Here is a 22,611-nt window from a genome sequence, read left to right on the forward strand (position 1 = left end):
GCCCTTGTGGGTTCCTAGGTGCCCACTGTGCCCCCCCACAAGAAAGCCAGGTGCAAGGTTGACCAGTCGTCTATTGGACTCCTTGCTCTCCTCCCTCAGGGTGCTTTGGACTGACCTGTTACTGCCTGGTATTTGGGCAGAAGCAGCCTGAATTGGTCCACCATGCCTCAGATTTGGGGGTGTATTGGAAACATGGAAGACTATTGTATTTTGAGGAGATAGTGACATGATATCTTCTTTTATGCCTGCTTCTCCTTTTAGGCCTGGACCTTCAGGCCATGCAAAGAGTTAAAAAACCTTCAATATTTTAGCTGAATGAGCTGTGTCTCAAGGCTGCATGGTATGACCCTTAGGGTGACAATATGGAAAGGAGGACAGGGCTCCTGTATCTTTAACACTGATCTAGAAAAGGGAATTTCAGCAGGGGTTGTATGCATTCAGCACCTGGTGAAATTCTGTCTTCATCACAACAGTTAAAGCTGCAGGAGTCCTGCCCTCAGGTTGGCTGGTGTCCACTTGCTTTCAATAATTGAAAGCAGGGAGTGTTTCCCTCTGTATCAGCTTGACTACTGTCCATTTGATTTGAATAAGATAAGTATATTAACATCAAGATTGGGGCTTAAGATTGTCACAACACAGGTGTGATCAATTTAGGGTGCTGGCTGCATGTAGTCCCATGAAGACTTTTGTATAAGAATCTGACCAGAAGCTCATTTGCTTTGAGTTTCAGCGTAGACCAGGACCATGGAAGGTGCTGCACAACTGAATCAGCCATTTGGAGATGCTGCTCTGTCATTCCATGAGGGTCCCAACAGATTAATTTAGAGATTTAAGATCTTGCCTAAAGCTTTGCTTATTATCTTTGTGTTTTATTAGAGTTGTAACCTTTAGCCTGCTAGATAATAAAAGCATTTAGCCCTCTTTCAACAACTTGTGTTGTTATTAGGGATGTGCTCCGCTCCGATTAGGAGCGTAGAAGCAGTAGCGGATTGGCCTGCTCCGCCTTACCCAGAGGCGGAGTAGGAGCGGACCGCGGACCCCCTAGAAGCAAGGCGAAGAGAAGCGACCATTTTTCGGAGCTCCGAGTTCAGGCGGAGCGCTCCGGTCGCCATCTTGAAAACATTTCGCCATAGGATTGCATTGCGGCAAATAATCGCGCATAACTACGTTGTTTTTGAAGCTATCGTTCTGGAAATTCTTGTGCACAGAGAGTCGTGGATGGGGGTCATTTTGAGACCACTCTCAACTTTCTGCGTTGTCTGGGTCGCGGGCTATATTTTTGTGAAAATCGGGTCAACCGCGCGGCTCAAACTGCGTTTTCGGCTTTTCGCCCATAGGATTGCATTGAGGGAAAGAATCGGGGATAACTGGGGGGGGGTTTAAGCTATCGTTCTGAAAATTTTTGTGCACAGAGAGTCGTGGATGGGGGTCATTTTGAGACCACTCTCAACTTTCTGCATCGTACGGGTCGCGGGCTATATTTTTGTGAAAATCGGGTCAACCGCGCGGCTCAAACTGCGTTTTCGGCTTTTCGCCCATAGGATTGCATTGAGGGAAAGAATCGGGGATAACTGGGGGGGGGTTTAAGCTATCGTTCTGAAAATTCTTGCGCACAGAGAGTCGTGGATGGGGGTCATTTTGAGACCACTCTCAACTTTCTGCATCGTACGGGTCGCGGGCTAGACGTTTTTAAAAAATCGGCGGGAAAAATACCTTTTTCAAAGGGCTGAGGGGCAGAGTCAGCTCCCGGTCATGATGATCCCAAAGTTGGAGGAGGGCATAGGCAAAACAGGTAACTTGGGATTCTGGGAAACTTCTCTTTCTTCATCTGAACGGGCTTTTCCCCGTGTTTTTTAACACAGTAGCCCCACCAAATGCACAAACACAACCTGAAATCATATACTAAGCCAAGAATAAGAGATAGAAACACAGCACTGCTCCCCACCCTAACCTTGGGGAACAACTGAATCGATGTGGTGCAAGGGGATGAGCTCCCCTAGGGCATCTCATCGTGGACGTGCCCCCACTCTCTCCTGCACTGGAAGGCCATTAGAGCCTTCCAAAGAGAGTAAAACGGTGGAGCAATGCCTATCATGAGTTGAAGTGAATGGTCACTTTTCAGTGGTGGAGCAATGCCTGTTCTGAGTCGAAGTGAGCGTTTTACTTCTTCTCAGAGCTGTGGCTGTCAGTGTCTTGAACTGGCAGCTACTTCCCCCTCCCCCGGGCACGTCCCCCTATTGCTGGTAAAAGACAGATATAGCCTTTTAAAAAAAGTTCTTCTTGTTGTTTATTGAGCAACACTGCTGCTTTTAATTCCACCCCTCCTTTGTTTATTGATTGATTTATTCCATTTTATATGCATTACTGGCTTATCCTTGGCTCACTTCCTTATGCCCCCAGAAATGCCAGCTGCATGCCTGCCTGCCTTCCCTCCCTCCTCCCCTGCACACCTTGCAGGGATGTTGTGTGTGGGGTGCCCGATTTTCAAAAATTCGCCAAAAATCAGGGGATGATGGGATTGCTTTGAAAAAAAGTTGTATAATTTTTTAGCTTTCAATGCAAGCCTATGGGGGGGGGGGAAACGGAGCTCCAGATCCGGATCCGGAGCTCCGGGCGGAGCGGAGTGGAAGTGGGCGGAGCGGGGGCGGGGCGGAGCGGCCCGATCCGGAAAATGGCGGATCTGCAAGTGAAGCGGAGTGGGGGGTCTGTGCACACCCCTAGTTGTTATTGCTACTTAATCTGAACTACAGAGCCTATCAGACAACATAGGGGGTTCAGCCAAAGCAGTGCAAAGTCCTATTTCATAGTACTGAGAGCCTTCATCTATGCACCAAATGTCAAATGGATGAAGTATCAAAGCTCAAGTGGACAGAGCTGTGTGTGTCTCAAATGTACCTCTTTGACCCGGTGGTACGTATTCTTTGAGTTGAAGTCTTTATGCATTGTGTGTAAAATATACAGATGGATTATTTTGGAATTGATTCTTATTTTAAAAGATAAAACCTGTGTCAGTTTAAGATGAGAGTTAAGGGTATCTCATGTTGGCTAAAGCTCTATAAGGCCTGGAATTTGGAAACTGAGGCCAATTCCTTAAGAGCTGTGCATTTTGTTCAGTACTGAAGTCGTGAAAAGTCACCAACTGTGCTTTCTGACCACACTTTCCATTGATTTTTCAGGCCCAAATCAAGATGGGGAAGATGGAGTGCCTGAGACAAGCAAGGATGCCCCAAGTTGTCCCGGTCCCGTTTTGCCTGATGACGCAACTGAGACTTACTGTATTGCTAGAGGAAGCCTCCTATGAGTTGACCAAACACAGATTAGAGCACATTATCAAGCCTATTGGCAGTGTTGTTGCACCACTTACATCAGCGACTCCTTACATCAGTAGCTTGCAGAATGGGTGGAATAGTGAGAGGGAGCCCTGTTGTAGGAATCCTCATTAGCCTCATGCTGTTTTTTGGTGGTATCACAGTAAGACTGAATAACACAAAAGTACAACTTTCTTATTCTGGAATTGGGAATTGAACCACGATAATTTAGAATCATAGAATAGTAGAGTTGGAAGGGGCCTACAAGGCCATCGAGTCCAACCCCCTGCTCAATGCAGGAATCCACCTTAAAGCATCCCTGACAGATGGCTGTCCAGCTGCCTCTTGAAGGCCTCTAGTGTGGGAGAGCCCACAACCTCCCTTGGGGGTGGGGCAGGGAAATATTCACCATGTTGAATATTTGCACCAGGTATGCTGCAAGATATTTCTTTGGAATCTGAGATGCTTGATTGGAATTTAATTGGTTAGGAAAATGAAAGAAAAATAATAATTGTCTAATAATTCTCTTTCTGAATGTTTAGTGGCAATAAACACACCAGTGGGTGAAGTAAAGAGGTTTATTTAGCTAAAATAGGCTAATAAGGCAAGAAAAAGCAAGGCAACACATCTAAAGCATAATGCATACATTCCTTCAGTTACCAGCAAACCTGGGTGTCTCAACATTCAAGAAAAAACACACACCCTTACTTGGATTTCTTCTTCTGGAGTCTTTCCAGGTTTATGACAGGCTCCTTTAGACAGCAAACACATAATTTGGAATTGAAAACTTCCCCTCTCGATGATGCTCTATTATGTTCAATGAAACACCACCATCTAGTGGCTGTATTAAAGCTTTATTCACTTCAGATATCCCATGATAATTTTAATTACTGCATTATCTCCTATCTTTTTAAAAGTGAGATTACAGGGGGAAAGCATGGGAGATGTCCTGGAGGTTGATACCATCATGTAAAGGACCGGCATACTTTCGAGAGTGGCCAATCACAATGTGGAATAAATTGCTCATGTAGAGAAACTCCTGTATCAGATCAGCAAATCAGAAGAGCAGTGACAAATGGCTCCAATGGTCTAGCCCGTAGTACCTGGTCAGCTCTGTCTAAGGTGAGGTTCTGCCTCTCAAACCTCCCTCAGAGATCTATATACATCTAGGGGGCTCTTTCTCCCATCCACCACCCACTCTCCTGGGAGAGTGAATTACCCTCAATCATTGGCAGGCAGCCAATACAGGCGGTGCTAGTGAGCTATGGATCACCTTGGGTTTCTTCACTAAAGATAAGCTAGAAGCTGGGAGAATTCTGAGACATTGCACAGAAGGCCCACTAGGTTTGGGAGAGAAATCCAGGCACAGATATAAGCTTGGTTTTCATGTGGATTACATCTTGAAAAAGAGCAATTGTGATAGACCACTGGCTCCTCACTATGTAATGGTCTTCTGCCATTCCATTACAGGGAGGTGGAGGACACTTGTCCATCTTATCTCCTATTTTTCTCCCCCAAACCAATGAGAAAACAGTGTTGCTGTCAATGCTTTCTATTCAGTCATTTTTAACAGTAATACATTTAGATAGTGCTTTGAATCCTCTAAAATCATATATATATCAAGACCCCTGTAAATTAGTTCAGGAGGTGAGCTTGTTGAAATTACATTGGTCTCCTTGTTAAAAGCTCCAAAGTATAATATTCAACCCTATCCTTTTCCTATAAGGTAAAATGCTACTCTCTGCTGTCAGCTTTTCCTCTTCATTGTAAAGCCAGCTCAATCTCTGTTTCTTCTTTCTTTCCTGAATTTTGATCTTAATATTAGCTTATACAGTTAATGTGCTTCATCTTTATAACTGCTCACGCACACAAATCTTCAGTTCACTTCACACATTAAATGAAATTACCTATGATAACTAATGCCACAATACACAATTTTTTTAAGGCATTCTCATTGCCCCGGTCACCCCCACCCCCACCCCAGGGATGTTAGTCTATGACATTAACGTCTCTGGCTTCTGCTCTGTTCATTAGCAACACAAAGAGATAGCGACATATCACCAACACTTCCTAACATTGTATTTCTATGGCAATCAGCTTTTCTTGGCAAGTGACCCTCCAATAGTTTTGTTAGGAAAGTTTTATGTAGCTGTAAAGGGGTGGGGGGAGAATTGGAAGGCAAAAGGAAGAGGAGCCGACCAAAGGCAAGATGGATGGATGATATTCTGGAGGTGACAGACTTGACCTTATTTATTTTATTTATTTATTTAAGTATTTTTATGCCGCCATTCAGCCAAAAAAGGCTCTCATGGCGGCTTACAAAAGTATTTCTTGACAGTCCCTGCCCACAGGCTTACAATCTAAAAGACATGACACAAAAGGAAAGGGGATTGGGAGGGAGGAGGAGGAGGGGGAAAAGGAAAGCAAATTCAGGCACTACAATCTTAGTTGGAAAGTTCAGCAGTTACAGGGGACAGCAGGAGGGAGGGGGCTCTCAGCTGGAGCTGGACCCAGGCATGGTGGAGAAATGCCTGGCTGCTGCTTCCTCCCTCATGGTGGCCTCTGCAGTGACAGTTGGTAGCAGGAGGGAGGGGGCTCTCAGCTGGAGCTGGACCCAGGCATGGTGGAGAGGTGCCTGGCTGCTGCTTCCTCCCTCACTGGTGGCCTCTGCAGAGACAGTTGGTATCAGCAGGGAGGGGGCTCTCAGTTGGAGCTGGACCCAGGCAAGGTGGAGAAATGCCTGGCTGCTGCTTCCTCCCTCACTGGTGGCCTCTGCAGAGACAGTTGGTAGCTAACTTGGGGGAGCTAGGGGTGGCAACGGCCTACAGAAAGCTCTGGCGTGGGCTGGTCCATGAAGTCATGAAGAGTCGGAAGCGACTGATTGAATAAACATGATGAGCTCATGGCTCCTCCTTCCTCCCATCCCTTCTTGATTGCAGAGTTATACATTTTCCATAAACGAAACTATTTATAACAGCTAACAATACATAATATTGTGACAACTATGCCCTGTTTATGTAACTTACTGTACCAGATAAGCCCCCCATGCAAGGGCAGGCAAAGCTAACTTTGCTGACCACTGGAGGGGGTGGGGTTCGGGTGATAACAAGGAGCGGTGCGCTGAAGTGTCTGGGATAATGGCAACTTGAATCCAGGATCCAAGCCTTAGCAGCTGTGTTTTTGGAAACTGCTACATTTGAACAGGCAGATTAGGACCATTCCCTGCATGGGTAGAAAGTGCAGAGCAACCTTGAGCAACTTGCCAACTGCATTCTGATGACTCTTTATTAATTAAAGGGGGAAGGGAGGGGTGTGGTGGCAGAGTTTTGAGTGCTTGGTGTACACTTTCCCCCCAGAAAAGGAGTCTTTTAGTGGGTGTCTTTTGACCACCTCAACAATAGGCAATGAAAAGTGTGCTCCTGTAAAGAAAAGATGATACCTGCATCTCAGCTGAACTCTTGGAAATCGTTGCAGTTCCCTCATAATGCCAGTTGGGATGAACTATGCCTGGCAGAGTTTTGGGGACTCAGCATTGGCTCTCCCAAAACATCCCCCTCCCAGTGGCTATTTTCCCTTTGACAGCACCTCTTAGGATGAAAACAGTAACTTTTACAAGAAAGTAGCAACAGGGAGCTCAATCCAGAACTTATGTATGGTGTGGAGAATTTCGACAGGGAGAACTTTTTTCTATCTCTCTCAAAATACTAGAACCCATTGGGGTTATCCCATAAAGCTCATTGGTGGGCGATTCAGGCAGATAAAAGAAAGTCCTTCTTCACACAGCACAAAGTCAAATGATGGAACCTGCTACCACAAGGTGTAGTGGCCACCAATATGGATGGCTTTAAAGGGGAGGTTGGATAAATTCCTGGAGGAGAAGACTATCAATGACTACTAGTCCTGATGGCTAAATGCTACCTCTAGTGTTGGAGGCAGTATGCTGGAGATGGGCGGGAGGTACACCAATTTCTAGGAACATGGGTGGGAGGGTGCTGTTTCACTTATGTTCTGCTGGTGGGTTTCTTCTCAACAGCTGGTTCACCACCATATGAAGGCTGATTTAAGTCTCCCCAGGGGCCTTAACTATGGCCATAGCTAGACTTAAGGTTTATCCCAGGATCATCCTGGGTTCGTCCCTGCCTGAGCACTGGATGCCCTGTGTGGCACATAGATGAACAGGTTTGACCCCAGGACAATCCTGGGATAAACCTTAAGTTTAGCTACGGCCTATATCTGCTACAATTGTGGAGGCAATAATAAAGTAAATCCACACATAGCTAGAATAAGTACCTAAATAGTTAATATTATTTAAAACTCATTAAATATATCTCACCACTCATGAAACACTCACGAGTAATATGGGATATAATAAAACTACTATTTTAAAAGTTATTTCACCTGGAAGCTAAATGGTTAAAGATTAAAACCACTGATCAAACTGCTAAGACATTCGTTTTCCTTACTAAATGGTGTCTGGTGTTGAGATTTGACCTCAGTAGAATGATGTAGCACTTGGGGAGAAAGATGCAGCCCAATAAGCCAGCACTAGAGGCCAAGATGGAGAAGATCTCCACGGCCACCATGTATTTGCCCTTCGTGCTCAGGTAGGTGGGGATGAAGGACACCCAGACACTGCAGAAGACCAACATGCTGAAAGTAATCAGCTTGGCTTCATTGAAAGTATCGGGCAACTTCCTGGCCAAGAAAGCCACAGTGAAACAGATGATGGCCAAAAGCCCCATGTAGCTTAGGACTATATACAACATGATTTCTGAGCCTTCATTACATTGAACTGTGATCTGACTGATGTGGGAGTGCATGTCCAACTCTGGGAAAGGGGGAGAAGTTGCCAGCCACACTGCACAGATCACAGTTTGAATGAGAGAACAGAGAATGATGACTGATGCTGCCAGTTTATTCCCTACCCACTTCCTCATCTGATTTCCTGGCTTAGTGGCCAGGAAGGCCACAACTACAGTGATGGTTTTGGCCAAGACACAAGAAATGGCAACAGAAAAGATAATGCCAAAAACAGTTTGCCTGAGAAGGCAAGTCATTTTCTTAGGCAAACCTATGAAAAGGATGGAGCAGAGGAAGCAGAGCAGCAGAGAGACAAGCAGTGCACATGTGATGTTCCTGTTGTTGGCTTTGACAATGGGAGTGTTCCAGTGCAGAATGAAAACCCCCATCACCACAATGGTGATCATAGGAAAGAAAAGAGCAAAAGAAGTCAACAGGATTCCTAAGGCTTCTCCATAGGATAAATAGGTGACTATTTTGGGGATGCATTGATCCTGTTTCTTATTGGGATACTGAACTTCTGGGCATTTCTCACATCCGTCGGCATCTGTAATTAATAAACAAGGTCTCAGAATTACCAAAACTCAGAAAGAGTGTCCAACTTTGGCCAGAATCAGTCAATTCACATGCTGGCAATCAAAATACCCCATTGATCTTGTGCAATAGCTGGGGAGAAAGTGAATAACTAAGGCTGTGGCATGTGCCCCAGTTCAGAGTTCAAAATATGTTACCAGTATGTAGGCAACTGTGGGCTACCTGATGAACCACACATATTTAAAGGCTGCCACAAACCAGATACCATCATAGACTTCACTCTCAATATGGGTGCTAAGAATTAGGGGTGTGCACGAACCCCCCACTCCGCTTCACTTTCAGATCCGCCATTTTCGGATCGGGCTGCTCCGCCCCGCCCCCACTCCGCCTGTGCCCACTCCGCTCCGCTTGGAGCTCCGGATCCGGATTGGAGCTCCGTTCCCCCCCATAGGGGGGGTTACCGGGCCCTGCCGCCATCGCCGCCCATGCGGCGACGGCGGCAGAGCCCGGTAAGGGACCAAGGGAGAGGGGGACCTTACCTGCCTCCGTCCGAGGTCCGTCGGCGTCTTCAATTGAGCCCGCGGTTCCACCAGGAAGTCTGGGCCGCAAGCGGCCCAGACTTCCTGCTGGAACCACGGGCTCAATTGAAGACGCTGACGGACCGTGGACGGAGGCAGGTAAGGGAGAGGAGGGTGGGGGGGGTTACTTCAAGGGAGTGGGGAGAACCCTATTAGTGTGCATCAGAAGTGTGAGCTGTGGGGCATTATGTGGGAAGGGGTAAGAACAGCCTTGCTGGATCAGTCCAAGTGTCCATTTAGTCCAACACTTTGTTGACATAGTAGCCAACCAGCTGTTGACTAGAAACCCATAAGTAGGATACGGGTACAACAGTACCCTCCCACTCATGTTCCCCAGCAACTTTTGTATATAGACTTACTGCCTCTGATACTGGAGGTAGCACATAGCCATCAGGGCTAGTAGCCATTGCTAGCCTTCTCCTCCAGAAATTTATCCAACCCCCATTTAAAGGCACCCAAATTGGTGGCCATCACTACATCTCGTGGTACGGAAGTCCATCTCATCCAGCATATCTGGTTTATTATTATTAAAGCTTATTTTTATTAAAGAATTTATCACGCCATTTGTGTAACCAAATCACCAGAGAGGGCCTCATCGTTTGTTGCACATAATATGCCTCTCCCAAAGAAATTACAAAAATAATTTGAATTCCCCCCAAAATGAAAGATTAAAAAAGCAACAACAACACCAAGGACACAACCCTATTGCAAATTGCATATTTGGTGTGGATTTTATATTTCATGTAATTTGATGATGATGATGATTACTATTATATCCTGCCTTTTTTTCTTGTAGGGAATCCAAGGCGCTGTACATCGTCGTCGTCCTCTCCATGTTATCTTCAGCTCAACTCTATGAGGTAGGTTAGTCTGAGGCCTTAGCTAGATCTGCCTTTTATCCCGCGACAGAGGAGGGAAGATCTTGTGTTGTGCTTAATGCGAGATCCCTCCTCTGTTTACACATGACGTATGATGACCTCAGAAGTAGAGGCGTCATGCCCGCCATTTTTTATTTTTAAAGGGCAAGCAGACAATGAACGCTCATGCACAAAAGGAAAATCCTTCTTTAAATTTAAATTATTTTCTGCACTCCCCCCTACTCCTGATGGGCACAGTGGTCCTGAGGAGCGCTGCACTCCATGCGTGGCTACCGGCTCCTCGTGAGGAATCGTGCGGAGCCAGGTCAACCTGCGGCAACCGGCCACAGGTTCCACTGTCTCGGGCTCAGCCCGGGACCGTGGAAAAACTGGAGCCAAAGTGGAGGGCAAGATCCCAGGGCAAGGGAGGGATCATGCCTCCCTGATCCTGGAATCCCCTGTGCATCATGTAGATGCACAGGGACGATCCCGGGGTTCGCCCCGGGATAAATCCCCATCTAGCTATGGCCTGAGAGTCAGGCCATAGCTAGACCTAAGTTTTATCCCTGGATCGTCCAGGGGTCAAACCTGTTCATCTAGGTGACACACAGGGGATCCAGTGCTCAGGTAGGGGCGAACCATGGATGATCCCAGGATAAACCTTAGGTCTAGCTGTGGCCTCAGTGACCAGGTACAAAGTTACCCAGTGAGGTTCACAGTCAAGTGTGGTTTAGAACATGAATTTCCTAAGTCCCAGTCCAACACTCTAACCACTACACCAAACCCCAGCCCTACCTTACAGAGTTGACAGAAATAGTATTAAGATGCTCCAGCAAAGCTTTCATATTTCAGGGTTTGGCTCTATAGAATCAAATTTTGGGATCTGGATCTATAGGGTATGGATCTATTGAATCAAAGAATGTCAGACTTTGAAAGGTTCAGGTTTGTCTGATCAAAGCATTGTAGGCGCTGTCTTCTCAAAATCTAATGAAATCCAATTAAAAATGTTCAGTTTAATATGTTAAAGGCTTTCCATGTTCATTCAAGCTGAAATTTCCTAGCATTTTTGAGCTTGAGTGAACATGGACTCTGAACACAACAAGTTGTAGTGTGAGGTGAAAGGAATTAAACTATTCCCACATTAAAACACTGGCAACCACACGTACATTTTCACTTACCAATCTGGATTGAAATCATTCCTTTAGGGCATTTAGTACATCTGTAACAGCAAACTTGTTTTCCTTCCTGAACAGTCCTGCTGTATCCACATTGGCAACTCTCAACACATACGGCACGTGGAAGCATCTAAAAGGATATTTAATATGGTGGAAGTAATATCATTCCTCCTGACAGCTAACAATTCTTCACTAAAATTGTATACAGACACACTCACAATACAAGTGTAGACAAACTATGAATTCAAATAGTAATCGGTTCCATTCCAGTCAACATTTCCTCTAAAGTGGACCCCAATATCTGCAGAATATCTGCATGATCTGGGGTGAGATGGAACAGTTTAATTTCGCATCTGCACCACATAAATAGCTTCATTACACCAGGATTACACTGTGCAATCACTGAGAATTGCATGCAAAGGACTCCAAAGTTTTCCAGTTTATAATCTGCTTTGACTATGAAGTACATGCATCCTGCTTTAATTGTACTTCATATATAAAAGCGCCTCTCCTTATATATGCCTGCCTGAGACCTTAGATCTGTTGGAGGAGCCCTTCTCCGCATCCCACCAATGCAACATATATGCTATGTTGGGACAAGGGAGAGGGCTTTCTCTGTTGTGGCACCCCGACTGTGGAATGCCCTCCTCCTGGAGGCCCGATTGGTGCCAACATTGATTTCATTTCGACGCCAGGTAAAAACATGGCTTTTTAACAAAGCCGTTGATGGTTAAACTCACTGGCACATTGTTTTAACTGTTTTAACTGCTTTTACTGCTTTTAAATTATATATTGTTTTAACTTGGATCATGGTTTAATTTGTTTTTAACTGTGCGTATTTATTGTTTTATACTGTATGTTTTTATCTGTACACCGCTCTGAGATCTTAATGATACAGGGCGGGATATAAATGTTTTAAATAAATAAATAAAATAAATAAAAGAACCAACCTATTTAACTACTTCTTTAGGAGCGAATCTTTTGTTGTTCTCCGAGCAGCCATTGGGGGCGCAAGAGGATGATTTGATATGTTTAAAGTACAAATTAAACAAATGCTTATATCTGTGTAAGTTTTAAAAATACAGACCTCAAAATTGGCACAGTAATCGATATTAAGAAGGGCTTTAAGCACACCAAATTTGAATTGGATTGGGTTATCCGTTGATTTTTTAATGATTTTTTTACATTTCTCCCCCTTAAGCCCTTTCCGGGTATGCAAAGGATCTTAGGAGCGTGGCCGCCCAGGGTGTGATTTAGCTAACAACAACAACAACGACAGCTTTATGCTATGGGGATAATTCAAGGGAAATGGGTACGTGGGATGAAGCCCAAAGATAAGGGAAATCATAACCATGACCAAGTCAAAGCTTGCTTCTTATAAGAATCTTGGTATATCTGGGACTCTGTATTACTCCATTTGCTATGGTATGGGGGAGTAGGTAAATTCAAGAACATGCATAATAATATTATCTTCCTATTCAAGTTTAAACTGAAAATATATAGTTGTGTTACCAAACAACAACAACACACCTCCATAAATTTGTGATTCCATACAATGGCACTCCCATTTATGGTAAACTTTTTTCCAGCTGGAGCTCTGGGGTCCATCCTTCCAACTCGGACCTTCAGGAAGGATTGATTAGGGAACGTGACCAAGTTGAGGATATCGTACCCAAATGCCACATCCCCATTCTCATCAAAAAAGATTTCTTCTCCAGCGCTATTGTTAAAGTGGATATTTCTCAGAAAAGAGTGAAGCTAGGTTGGAGAAGAAAAAGGTTTACATGCTGTTTCTGATGGTGAGGAAAAAATTGGGTCAATATCTCACTGAAATTTCCTGACTTGCGATCTTTGGGCGTTCTACACCTGCGTGGCACACTGAAAATATTGCCAAGCGTGGATGTGTAAGATTATGTAATTTCCAAAGAAGTCAAATTTGATAAATATCAGATGAACACTATTACACATAAGATCTGGAAGCAAAATAAATAAATAGGAAGAGAAAATCGAATGTTTTGAAATGTGTTTATATGTATGTTGAAGATAACATGGATGAGGATGAAATGAGGATGCATGATGTGAGGCAAACAAATGAACAGAATAAGTACCATCAAAAGAAAATTCCAATATCTTAGTCCTATTATTCAAGGAGAAAAATACACCATATGCCAACTTACGATACAAGGGAAAACTGAAGGAAAAAGTTCAGCGGGAAGAAGTCAAACATCATGGCTAAAGAACTGGAGGGAATAGTATAGCTGTACTTCTATGAAATTATTTAGAACAGCGGTGTCAAAAACAAAAATAGCGAAATTATAGCTAACCTCAGATAGGAGAAAGCACCCTAAGAAGAAAGAAGGGGGGGGGGGAAGAAAAGAAAAGTGAACCAAGTCCCCCTTCTAGGGTTCCATCCTTTTTGATTCACTGACTCCCATACATTCTTTGCGGTTCCATTTTCCCCCATTGTCCTGAGTTGCCAACTGGAAAAAAATCAGTTCTGGACTAGTGAATGACATGTTTGGGGTGAAACCTACAGGGACAATTTTACATTGTTTCAGGGTTGATGTAACCCTAGGCCTTATCAGGGTATAGGGGAGCACTCCAGACTCATGAAGCTGCTAGTTGTGACGAGTAACAAACATTAGAATGTCTTCTCATACTAGTCCACTGTTCCATTGCGTTGTAGGCACTAGAGCAACTTACACCCCTGAATGATTTCCACCATCAAGATACTTATTTTATATTTATTTATTTATTTATTTAAAATACTTCTTGGCCGCCTTTCAGGGCAGAATTTTAGAACAATAAAATACATTGAATCATAGAATAGTAGAGTTGGAAGGGGCCTATAAGGCCATCGAGTCCAGCCCCCTGCTCAATGCAGGAATCCACCTTAAAGCATCCCCGACAGATGGTTGTCCAGCCGCCTCTTGAATGCCTCCAGTGTGGGAAAGCTTACAACCTCCCTAGGTAACTGGTTCCATTGTCGTACTGCTCTAACAGTCCGGAAGATTTTCCTGATGTCCAGCTGGAATCTGGCTTCCTGTAACTTGAGCCTGTTATTCTATGTCCTGCACTCTGGGATGATCGAGAAGAGATCCTGGCTCTCCTCTGTGTGACAACCTTTTAAGTATTTGAAGAGTGCTTTCATGTCTCCCCTCAATCTTCTCTTCTCCAGGCTAAACATGCCCAGTTCTTTCTAGACTTAAGGTTTATCCCAGGATCATCCCGGGGTCATCCCAGTTCATGTAAATGACACACAGGGGATCCCAGGAGCAGGCAGGGATGACCCCAGGACAATCCCGGGATAAACCTTAGGTCTAGCTAAGGCCTCAGTCTTTCTTCATAGGGTTTTGTTTCCAGACCCCTGATCATCCTGGTTGCCCTCCCCTGAACATGCTCCATAAAAACAGTTAAAATATTAAAAACCATAAAAACAAACACATGCAATTAAAACAATAAAAGCCAACAATAAAACCAGCAACATCAATGGCAACAGTACTCATATCATGAGAGGGTCACAGTAGAATAATATGTATTCAAGGCTTTCTTAAAAGCCTGCAAGGATTGTACATGACGGAGCTCCGATGGGGGTGTGTTCCAAAGGTGTGGGGCCATTGCAGAGAAGGCCCACTCTATTTGGAAATGAAGTTGAAGTAGATGTATGTGATTGTGGGTGAAACTCTTGATCAGGCATTCCTTACGGTGTGCTCTCCAAATGTTTTCACTTTCACTTTCAACTCCCATCAGACTCAACTATGATGGTCAATGGTTAGGAGTCCTGGGAGTAGTAGTCCAAAACATCTGAAGGGACCACGTTGTGCAAGACTGTTCCACCTATAAACTTGAAGAGCTTCAATAAAGGACCTAAATCCAATCAAACAGTTTGATTTGTTTTCTAACACACTAAGCAGTTCTCCACAATTTCCCAGTCCCTCAAGTATGTCCAGGCCCCAACATGCTTCAGAGAACAGGACTTGGAAGAAGCACTTTAGGGGTTCATCTAAACCAAGCAGGATATTCCACTACGAAAGCAGTATGAAAGCGGTATATAAAAGGCAGGACCCACACTACTGCGTTATAGTGGTATTGAAGTGCACTGACAACTGTTGGGGGCGATTGACACATAACATATACCGCTTTCATACTGCTTTTATAGTGTTATATCTAGCTTGGTGTAGATGTGTCATGGGCCCCAACAGTTATCACAGTGCACTTTAGTTCCATTATAAGGCAGTAGTGTAGATCCAGCAGTGCAGTTCAATACCACTATAAATAATTAGTGTGGCTCCTGCCTTTTATATACCGCTTTCATACTGCTTTCATAGTGAAATATCCTGCTTGGTATAGTCTCTGTTCTTGGACTTATCATATGGGAGATTCAAGGGGTCTATCCCCCCATTCCCCAAATGACCTAATCATAGAATCATAGAATCATAGAATAGCAGAGTTGGAAGGGGCCTACAAGACCATCAAGTCCAACCCCCTGCTCAATGCAGGAATCCACCTTAAAGCCTACCTGACAGATGCTTGTCCAGCTGCCTCTTGAAGGCCTCTAGTGTGGGAAAACCCACAACCTCCCTGGGTAACTGATTCCATTGTCGTACTGCTCTAACAGTCAGGAAGTTTTTCATTACTAGAGTCTTTCTTCTTCTCCATTGTTTTCAGTGATACTCCTCATAATTTTTCTCCGTCCTGTCAGTTCTTCTCTCTGCCTTGGCATTCCCTGTGACCTGCAGAGCTAAAAGTATGCCACCTGGTCACACAGGCCTCTACTTTCCCATCCTTATCTAGTCCATCTGTACTTAATTTCAGCCATCTAGGATGAATGGAGAGCCAAATTGTATCTCTCCCCTATCACATTGTCTTCTGCATTATACTTGAGCTACATCCGAAGGGTTTTTGTTCAGTGAATGACAGATGATCGAGTGTGCAATGCTACCAATGATGCTTTACCTTCCATGGTTGAATCTTCAGAGGATTCTCTGCCTCTTGGTTGCTTGTTGCTTTGTTTTTGGTTTTTAATGAATCCATGGCATGAAGAGCATGTGCTACAGCATAAACTGCATTGTAGATATTGTAGCTCTGGCCAGACATCCCCATTTCATAGACAAAGCCAGGGAGGCTCCCCAACTTCTCCTGCCCAGTACAGTTCTGCATACCTGGTACATACAGATTACACAGGGGGAGTGAACAAGTGAATGCAGTGATCCAGAACTGATGGATGAAATACAATGAAGACTTGAAAGGATTTATGGCCTCAACAAAGCCCTGAAATCCTGGCACCACATTTGCATGAACTGCAAAAGACAAAGTGCCATTGAATGTTTTTGCTGAGAAATGTGTCCCAGGGAAAACAGCCGAGACATCCCACTGGGCAGTTGTGATCCAAACCCGGTAATCCATCGGGCACATCTTTAAAATCTCATAATTTTCCAGAATTATCTGTAAACCCTCCATAGACTCACCGTCACCATATACAAGGATCACGTAGATTTTGTTCAGCCAGAGACTAGAAGCTACCCTTCCCAGTTGTGTAGCAAGGGATTCGCTATTTAATTTGTAACTCTTTACTCTTGGAATCAATTGTGTCAAGGCAATGCAAATGTCATTCTGGAAGAGCTTTGGTAGCAGAGTTTGAAGAAAGGTTTCTCCACTGTCATCATCTGAGATCAGGAGGCCAATCCAGTTCCATCCAAAATGCTTCAGCAACTGAACGATCCCTTCATACTGGGGGCTTTCACTTGGGGCCATATGAAAGAAAGAAGGGAACTGAGTTTTATCATTCAGCACTGGATCAAAGGAGCCATAACTGAGCTATTAGGAACAAAGAGAAAGATTTCTCAGTTTAAAATATGTGAGTTAAATAGCTGATCAGGGGTCTGGAAACAAAGCCCTATGAAGAGAGACTGAAAGAAATGGGCATGTTTAGCCTGGAGAAGAGAAGATTGAGGGGAGACATGATAACACTCTTCAAATACTTAAAAGGTTGTCACACAGAGGAGGGCCAGGATCTCTTCTCGATCTTCCCAGAGTGCAGGACACGGAATAACGGGCTCAAGTTAAAGGAAGCCAGATTCCAGCTGGACATCAGGAAAATCTTCTGGACTGTTAGAGCAGTGCGACAATGGAACCAGTTACCTAGGGAGGTTGTGGGCTCTCCCACACTAGAGGCCTTCAAGAGGCAGCTGGACAAGCATCTGTCGGTGATGCTTTAGGGTGGATTCCTGCATTGAGCAGGGGGTTGGACTCGATGGCCTTGTAGGCCCCTTCCAACTCTGTTATTCTATGATTCTATGATGTGCACCCCTTCATTCTTGAAGAAAAAAATGCTTGTTGACTTCACTAAACTTGATCCTACTAGAAGTATTATATCATAGTTCAAATCTTGCAACTGGAGCAGGACCACTGGTACAATCAAGACTTGCACAGGGGAAGTGGGTTCTAAGCAGAAGATGAAGAGGCCCGACTACTCGCCATTCAAACCATGTTGAGAGTGTATTCTATGGCTATGGTAAAGCACCAAATTAGATGAAAAGCAGACCTATGTCTACATCATTTCAAGGAGCTAGAAAGACCTGTGCCTACACCATTCCAAGAAGCCACAGGGCTATCAAATGTTAGGGCTGAATCTCTGGATCCAAATCCACATTGAGGTGCCCTTAGGCTGAAGCACATCAGCAGCAAAGCCTCAGGCCGATTCGAGGCAGGCTGGGCCACTCCCCCTATCTGCCTGCCCATCTAGGAGAGCCAGCAAAAGCCCTGATGTGAGTCCTAGTAGGAACTGAATCACCTCCCTCTCCCTGTCTGTCCTCCTCCCCCTCCCCAGTCACCTCCCACCGCTGGGACTTACCTTTAAATTGTGTTCTCCTCCCTGAGAGCTGAGCCATAATTTAAATATACCATGGGGGCTCTCTGTTTTTAATATATCTATGGCTACAAACTACAACAGCCAGAAGGGGGGGACAGAGTGAGGTGGGGAGGGGTCTGTGGGGAGTCCGGAGTCCAAAGGACTCCTGGTCACTCCGTGGTCAGCACCCAGGAACCCACAAGACTGACCCACTTTGGGGGGGGGGAATCTTGCTTCAACTTCAGTGCCAAGTTGAGGTGGACACCCCTGAAGTGCCGTTAGTGGAATTGGGGCCATTTCAGAAGCTCCAAAATGGCCCCTGAGGCAAATTGGGGAGGAGCTGGGCAGAGCCCTATTAAAAATGTTTCAAGTAGGAGGAAATATGATAGTGGGTTTATTATATTATTTGAGAATAAATGCGTTTATTTCTGGTCTTTCTCCAGCAAAGGGCTATTAAGTTGTCCAGCTGATTTGCCATCTGTCCTTGAGGTGCTATTGCTAAATGCAAGGGTGCTTCTTAATAAATAGGCCAGCTGTCATTCAGGACTGGGTTCAAAGAGACTCTGCCCAACCTATGTAGGCAGCTGAGAAGAGCTGGTCTCTCTCAGCTCTGTCCATTCAGCTACTGAGCCAACATTGGTTTTCTCTCTAAGGCATTTGGGATTGCTCTATCCTACAGGATTTCTTCTCAGAAGACAGAGATTTATATTAAGTAGAATGTGAGTTGAACACTATTGTGCAGAACAACCAGACATGGTGCATGTTCACCACACCCCATGAAGAAGATGAACATAATCTGCCTGTGAAGAGGGAATTGTATATACATACCTGTGGAACCTTGTAAGTGTTTAAGATGTTGGCCATCTGGATGGAATTTGGAGAGGTGAGCCCACCAATAACGGCCATGAGCTTCTTCTTCCTGAAACCTTGGTAAATGAGCTGGTCTCCCTGTCCCATGAAGAGTAGCTGCACAGTAGCTTCAACGGCTCTCTGTGGATTAAAAGCATTGTCATAGATCTTTGAACCTAGTGTAATGTTGGGTAATAACGTGCCATCCTTGTTGATCTCATGAATGGCAAAACCAAAGGCAAGGACATGCTGGTAGTTTTTTGTCATCAACCTGCAATGAGAGATACACATAGATATAGGGTAGGATTAGCTGGTCATCAACAAGCCTGAATATATTTTTGTGTCTGTGTTTCTATTCCAAATTGGCAGGAGACAGAGGTTCACACTGGTACGCCCTCTTCTTTTCTTTTCTTTTCTTCTTCTAGATTAACTTATTAGATCTTTTTTGCTTTAAGTATTTTGTTGCATAATTGGGTCACAATCAACAGGTTCTTTGCAGATTGGAGGGAAGCAATGTCCCTGTTCAGACCACATACTAAGCCACAGTGGTTAAGCATTTTGAACTAAACCTTATGTTGTCTGAAAAGGCCATGTGTTTGAGTGTGTTGGCAGATGTTTAACCCAATAAACATTTCACTGCCAAACAACTCTATGGGCCTTTCAAAACAGCCGGGGAAATTGCTGATCAGTGTTCAGAAGGTGTTGGGACAGTTCAAAATTGTGCTGAAAATGCAGTACTTTCGGAGTTTGAAAGAATGCCACTTGAACAATTTCCTCCCTCCCCCCAAATACCACCCACAAGTTCAGGAAATTTGAAAGTAGCTATTTTGAACTGTTGCCTCCTGCCTCCTCAAATTGTTAGGCATTCTTCAATGAAGCAAACAATGAGGAACCCTGAAGAGCTGGGGTTTGTTCATTTTCCCTTACACTTGACTGCTGTGCATTGATGACTCATTGGCTGAATGTGTGAGCAGACTACACTGAAACCTGCTGTGCTTGATGTGATCTGAAAGTTAATGGGAGTGTTAGCTCTCTGAAGGCCACAACCACCCTGGTTGTGGAATACTCTCCCCCTTGGAGGCCCAACTGGTGTCAACACTGGCTTCATTTCAGCACCAAATCAAAACATGGCTTTTTATTAAAGACTTTAAAGGTTAGAATTCTCCCAGGTTGCACATGGTTTGAATTGTTCCTATTGCTTTTAAACTTCTCTACTGTGTTTAGTCTGTTAATGATTTAATACAATTTAGCTGTGTATATACTGTGTTTTACATTTTGTGATTTAATCTGTATGCCACCCTGAGATCCCAGTGATATAGGCGGGATACAAATGTTTAAATAAATAAATAAATAAATAAATAAATAAATAAATAAATAAATCCGAAGATTCAAGGGATATCTGAATCCAACTGTTGCCATCTAAAGAGCATACATAGATAAGTCAGAATGATCTAAATAAGATCAGAATTTCCCCTGCCAGGGCAGGGGGACTTACCATGCAGTTCTGGAAGGGTACGGGTGTTGCATGAAGTTGAGTAAGAGCCTTTCAGAAAGTACAAGGGAAAGGAATCCCCCAATTATGATATCATTTCTAGCGCTTTGAAAGTTACCCTGAACTGTTGGCTGCCAACTGCACATCGAGTTCAACCCTTCGCTGGAAGTATAAGGCAGGATGGAGAGTAAGAAAATCTCTCTGAATGCCAATATATTTTGGGCAAAACACCAGAGATTTACCTGCATTGTCACCTATATGCAGGAATCAATACAAAACACATATATCTTGACCAAAGCTACAGAATGAAAAAGCCTTTGCTAATATGTGGATTCCTCTATTTTTAGAGGATAAACCAGAACACCTCAGGTTTGCAGTGCCTGGCCTGCCTCAAGTGATCTCCCAAAACACTGTAACCCAGGATAATTTGAAAGGGCTATTTATATAGTGAGTATAGCACAACATAAGCTAAGCATTTGAATTTGGCTTTCGCCTTCCACCCCCTCTGTATTGTGAGTGAACGTCAGTGAGTTGTACTATTCCTTCAAGAAACATGATTTAATTACAGTGGTTTTGATAATTACAAAGTCAATTCACTCAGTTAGTCCTCAGATCCCTCAAGCCCCATGGGGGGAAAAATAACATGTTTGTGTGATCCTAACACAGCCAGTGCCCATTCTCAATTATGGTAGTCACAAAGTTTGAGTAATTTTTGCAGTATTCATAAATTCATAAACTTTATTGTATATAGACTTAGGCCTTTACGATGTATAAAAATGTTAAAAAGAGACCTTTCCCAATACCAAACTTTGATTTAAAAAACATTACAAACTCAACAGAGCTGTTAAGGACAAACTGTGTTTGCAGTTCTCTACGAAGGTTGACCACTCAAATCTAAAAAGGTTAAATTTACAGTACATCATAATTCTTGATGTGGGGGACTGTATGGCCTATCCAGAAACATATATGAATGATCTCCCTGATGAGGGAATGATATGGAATGATCTCCCTGATGAGGCTCGCCTGGCACCAACGCTGCTATCTTTCCGGCGCCAGGTTAAGACTTTCCTCTTTGCCCAGGCATATGGCGGCACATCCTAATTACCCACATGTTTAGTTTTTAATCGGTTTTTAATGCTTTATGTGTGTATGTTCTGTGTTTTAGAGTTTTAAATTTTGTATACTTGTTTTTACCTCAATTTTTAGAATTTCTGTAAACCGCCCAGAGAGCCCTGGCTATGGGAGCGGTATATAAGTGTAATAAATAAATAAATATATAACAGATCACACCAGAAAACATTTCCCTTCTGCTACTCCAAGAGGGTTCCTAGCATTCGTCAGCATGCTTCATCCAAAATGTAGAGTATTATTGTTACTTTTGTAAGATGCCAAAAGCCAGTCCGTACAAAATTATGCAGAATACATCAGTCTTCACAGTAGCACCTCTTAGGTGATTATTTATTTGGTCTTCTTTTGTCTTGTACATAATAGAAGCTATACTTCCTCTGGACAAAGACATTCCATTTAGCACTCATGGCTAGGAAAGGGTAAAGAATTCAGTTCAATTCATGTTTGATCAGCATTTTATCCAGTTCACAGCTTCTAGACTGAACACCGACTTGGACACAAGCTTGTGATGTGATTTGTGGACCAAAAAACCCTGATTCAAACAGGATGCATAAGTTTGAAAACTACTCATGAAAAAATGTGAACTTTGGAAAATACACAGAAATAAACTTTCACCAATGGGGAAAGAGTGTGTACACTTGAGGTGCTTATTTGGAAAAATCCACAGTAGAATATGCATGGATTTTCATGCAAAAAGAAAAAGAAAAAATCAAAACTTGGGGCTCATCTACACCAAACAAGATATTCCACTATGAAAGTGGTATGAAAGAGGTATATAAAAGGAAGGAGCCACACTACTGCTTTATAGTGGTATTGAAATGTACTGCAGGATTGACGCTACTGCTCTATAGTGGTACTGAAGTGCACTGACACATCCACATCAAGCAGGATCTAACACGTTGAAAGTGGTATGCAAGTGGGATATGGCATGTGTCAATAGGCCCCGAAAGTTGTCAGTGCACTTCAATACTGTTATAAAGCAGTAGTGTGGATCCTGCCTTTTATATACTGCTTTCCTACCTCTTTCATAGTGGAATATC

The 22,611-nt window shown here is 43.8% G+C and overlaps 1 protein-coding gene across 1 annotated transcript; it reads right to left on the reverse strand.

Annotated features, from left to right (window-relative positions):
• Positions 1–7,741: 7,741 nt before the first annotated feature.
• Positions 7,742–20,589, reverse strand: LOC134405687 (vomeronasal type-2 receptor 26-like). The gene is made up of 6 exons (XM_063136932.1): positions 20,447–20,589; positions 18,931–19,222; positions 16,721–17,069; positions 16,209–16,414; positions 11,256–11,382; positions 7,742–8,655 (listed from the first exon to the last, which is right to left on the reverse strand). Exons 1-6 carry the CDS (start codon positions 20,587–20,589, stop codon positions 7,742–7,744), a joined length of 2,031 nt encoding a protein of 676 aa, XP_062993002.1.
• Positions 20,590–22,611: the final 2,022 nt, after the last annotated feature.

Source organism: Elgaria multicarinata, chromosome 11 (genome assembly GCF_023053635.1).
Source record: "Elgaria multicarinata webbii isolate HBS135686 ecotype San Diego chromosome 11, rElgMul1.1.pri, whole genome shotgun sequence".
In the NCBI taxonomy this organism is placed as follows: Eukaryota; Metazoa; Chordata; class Lepidosauria; order Squamata; family Anguidae; genus Elgaria; species Elgaria multicarinata.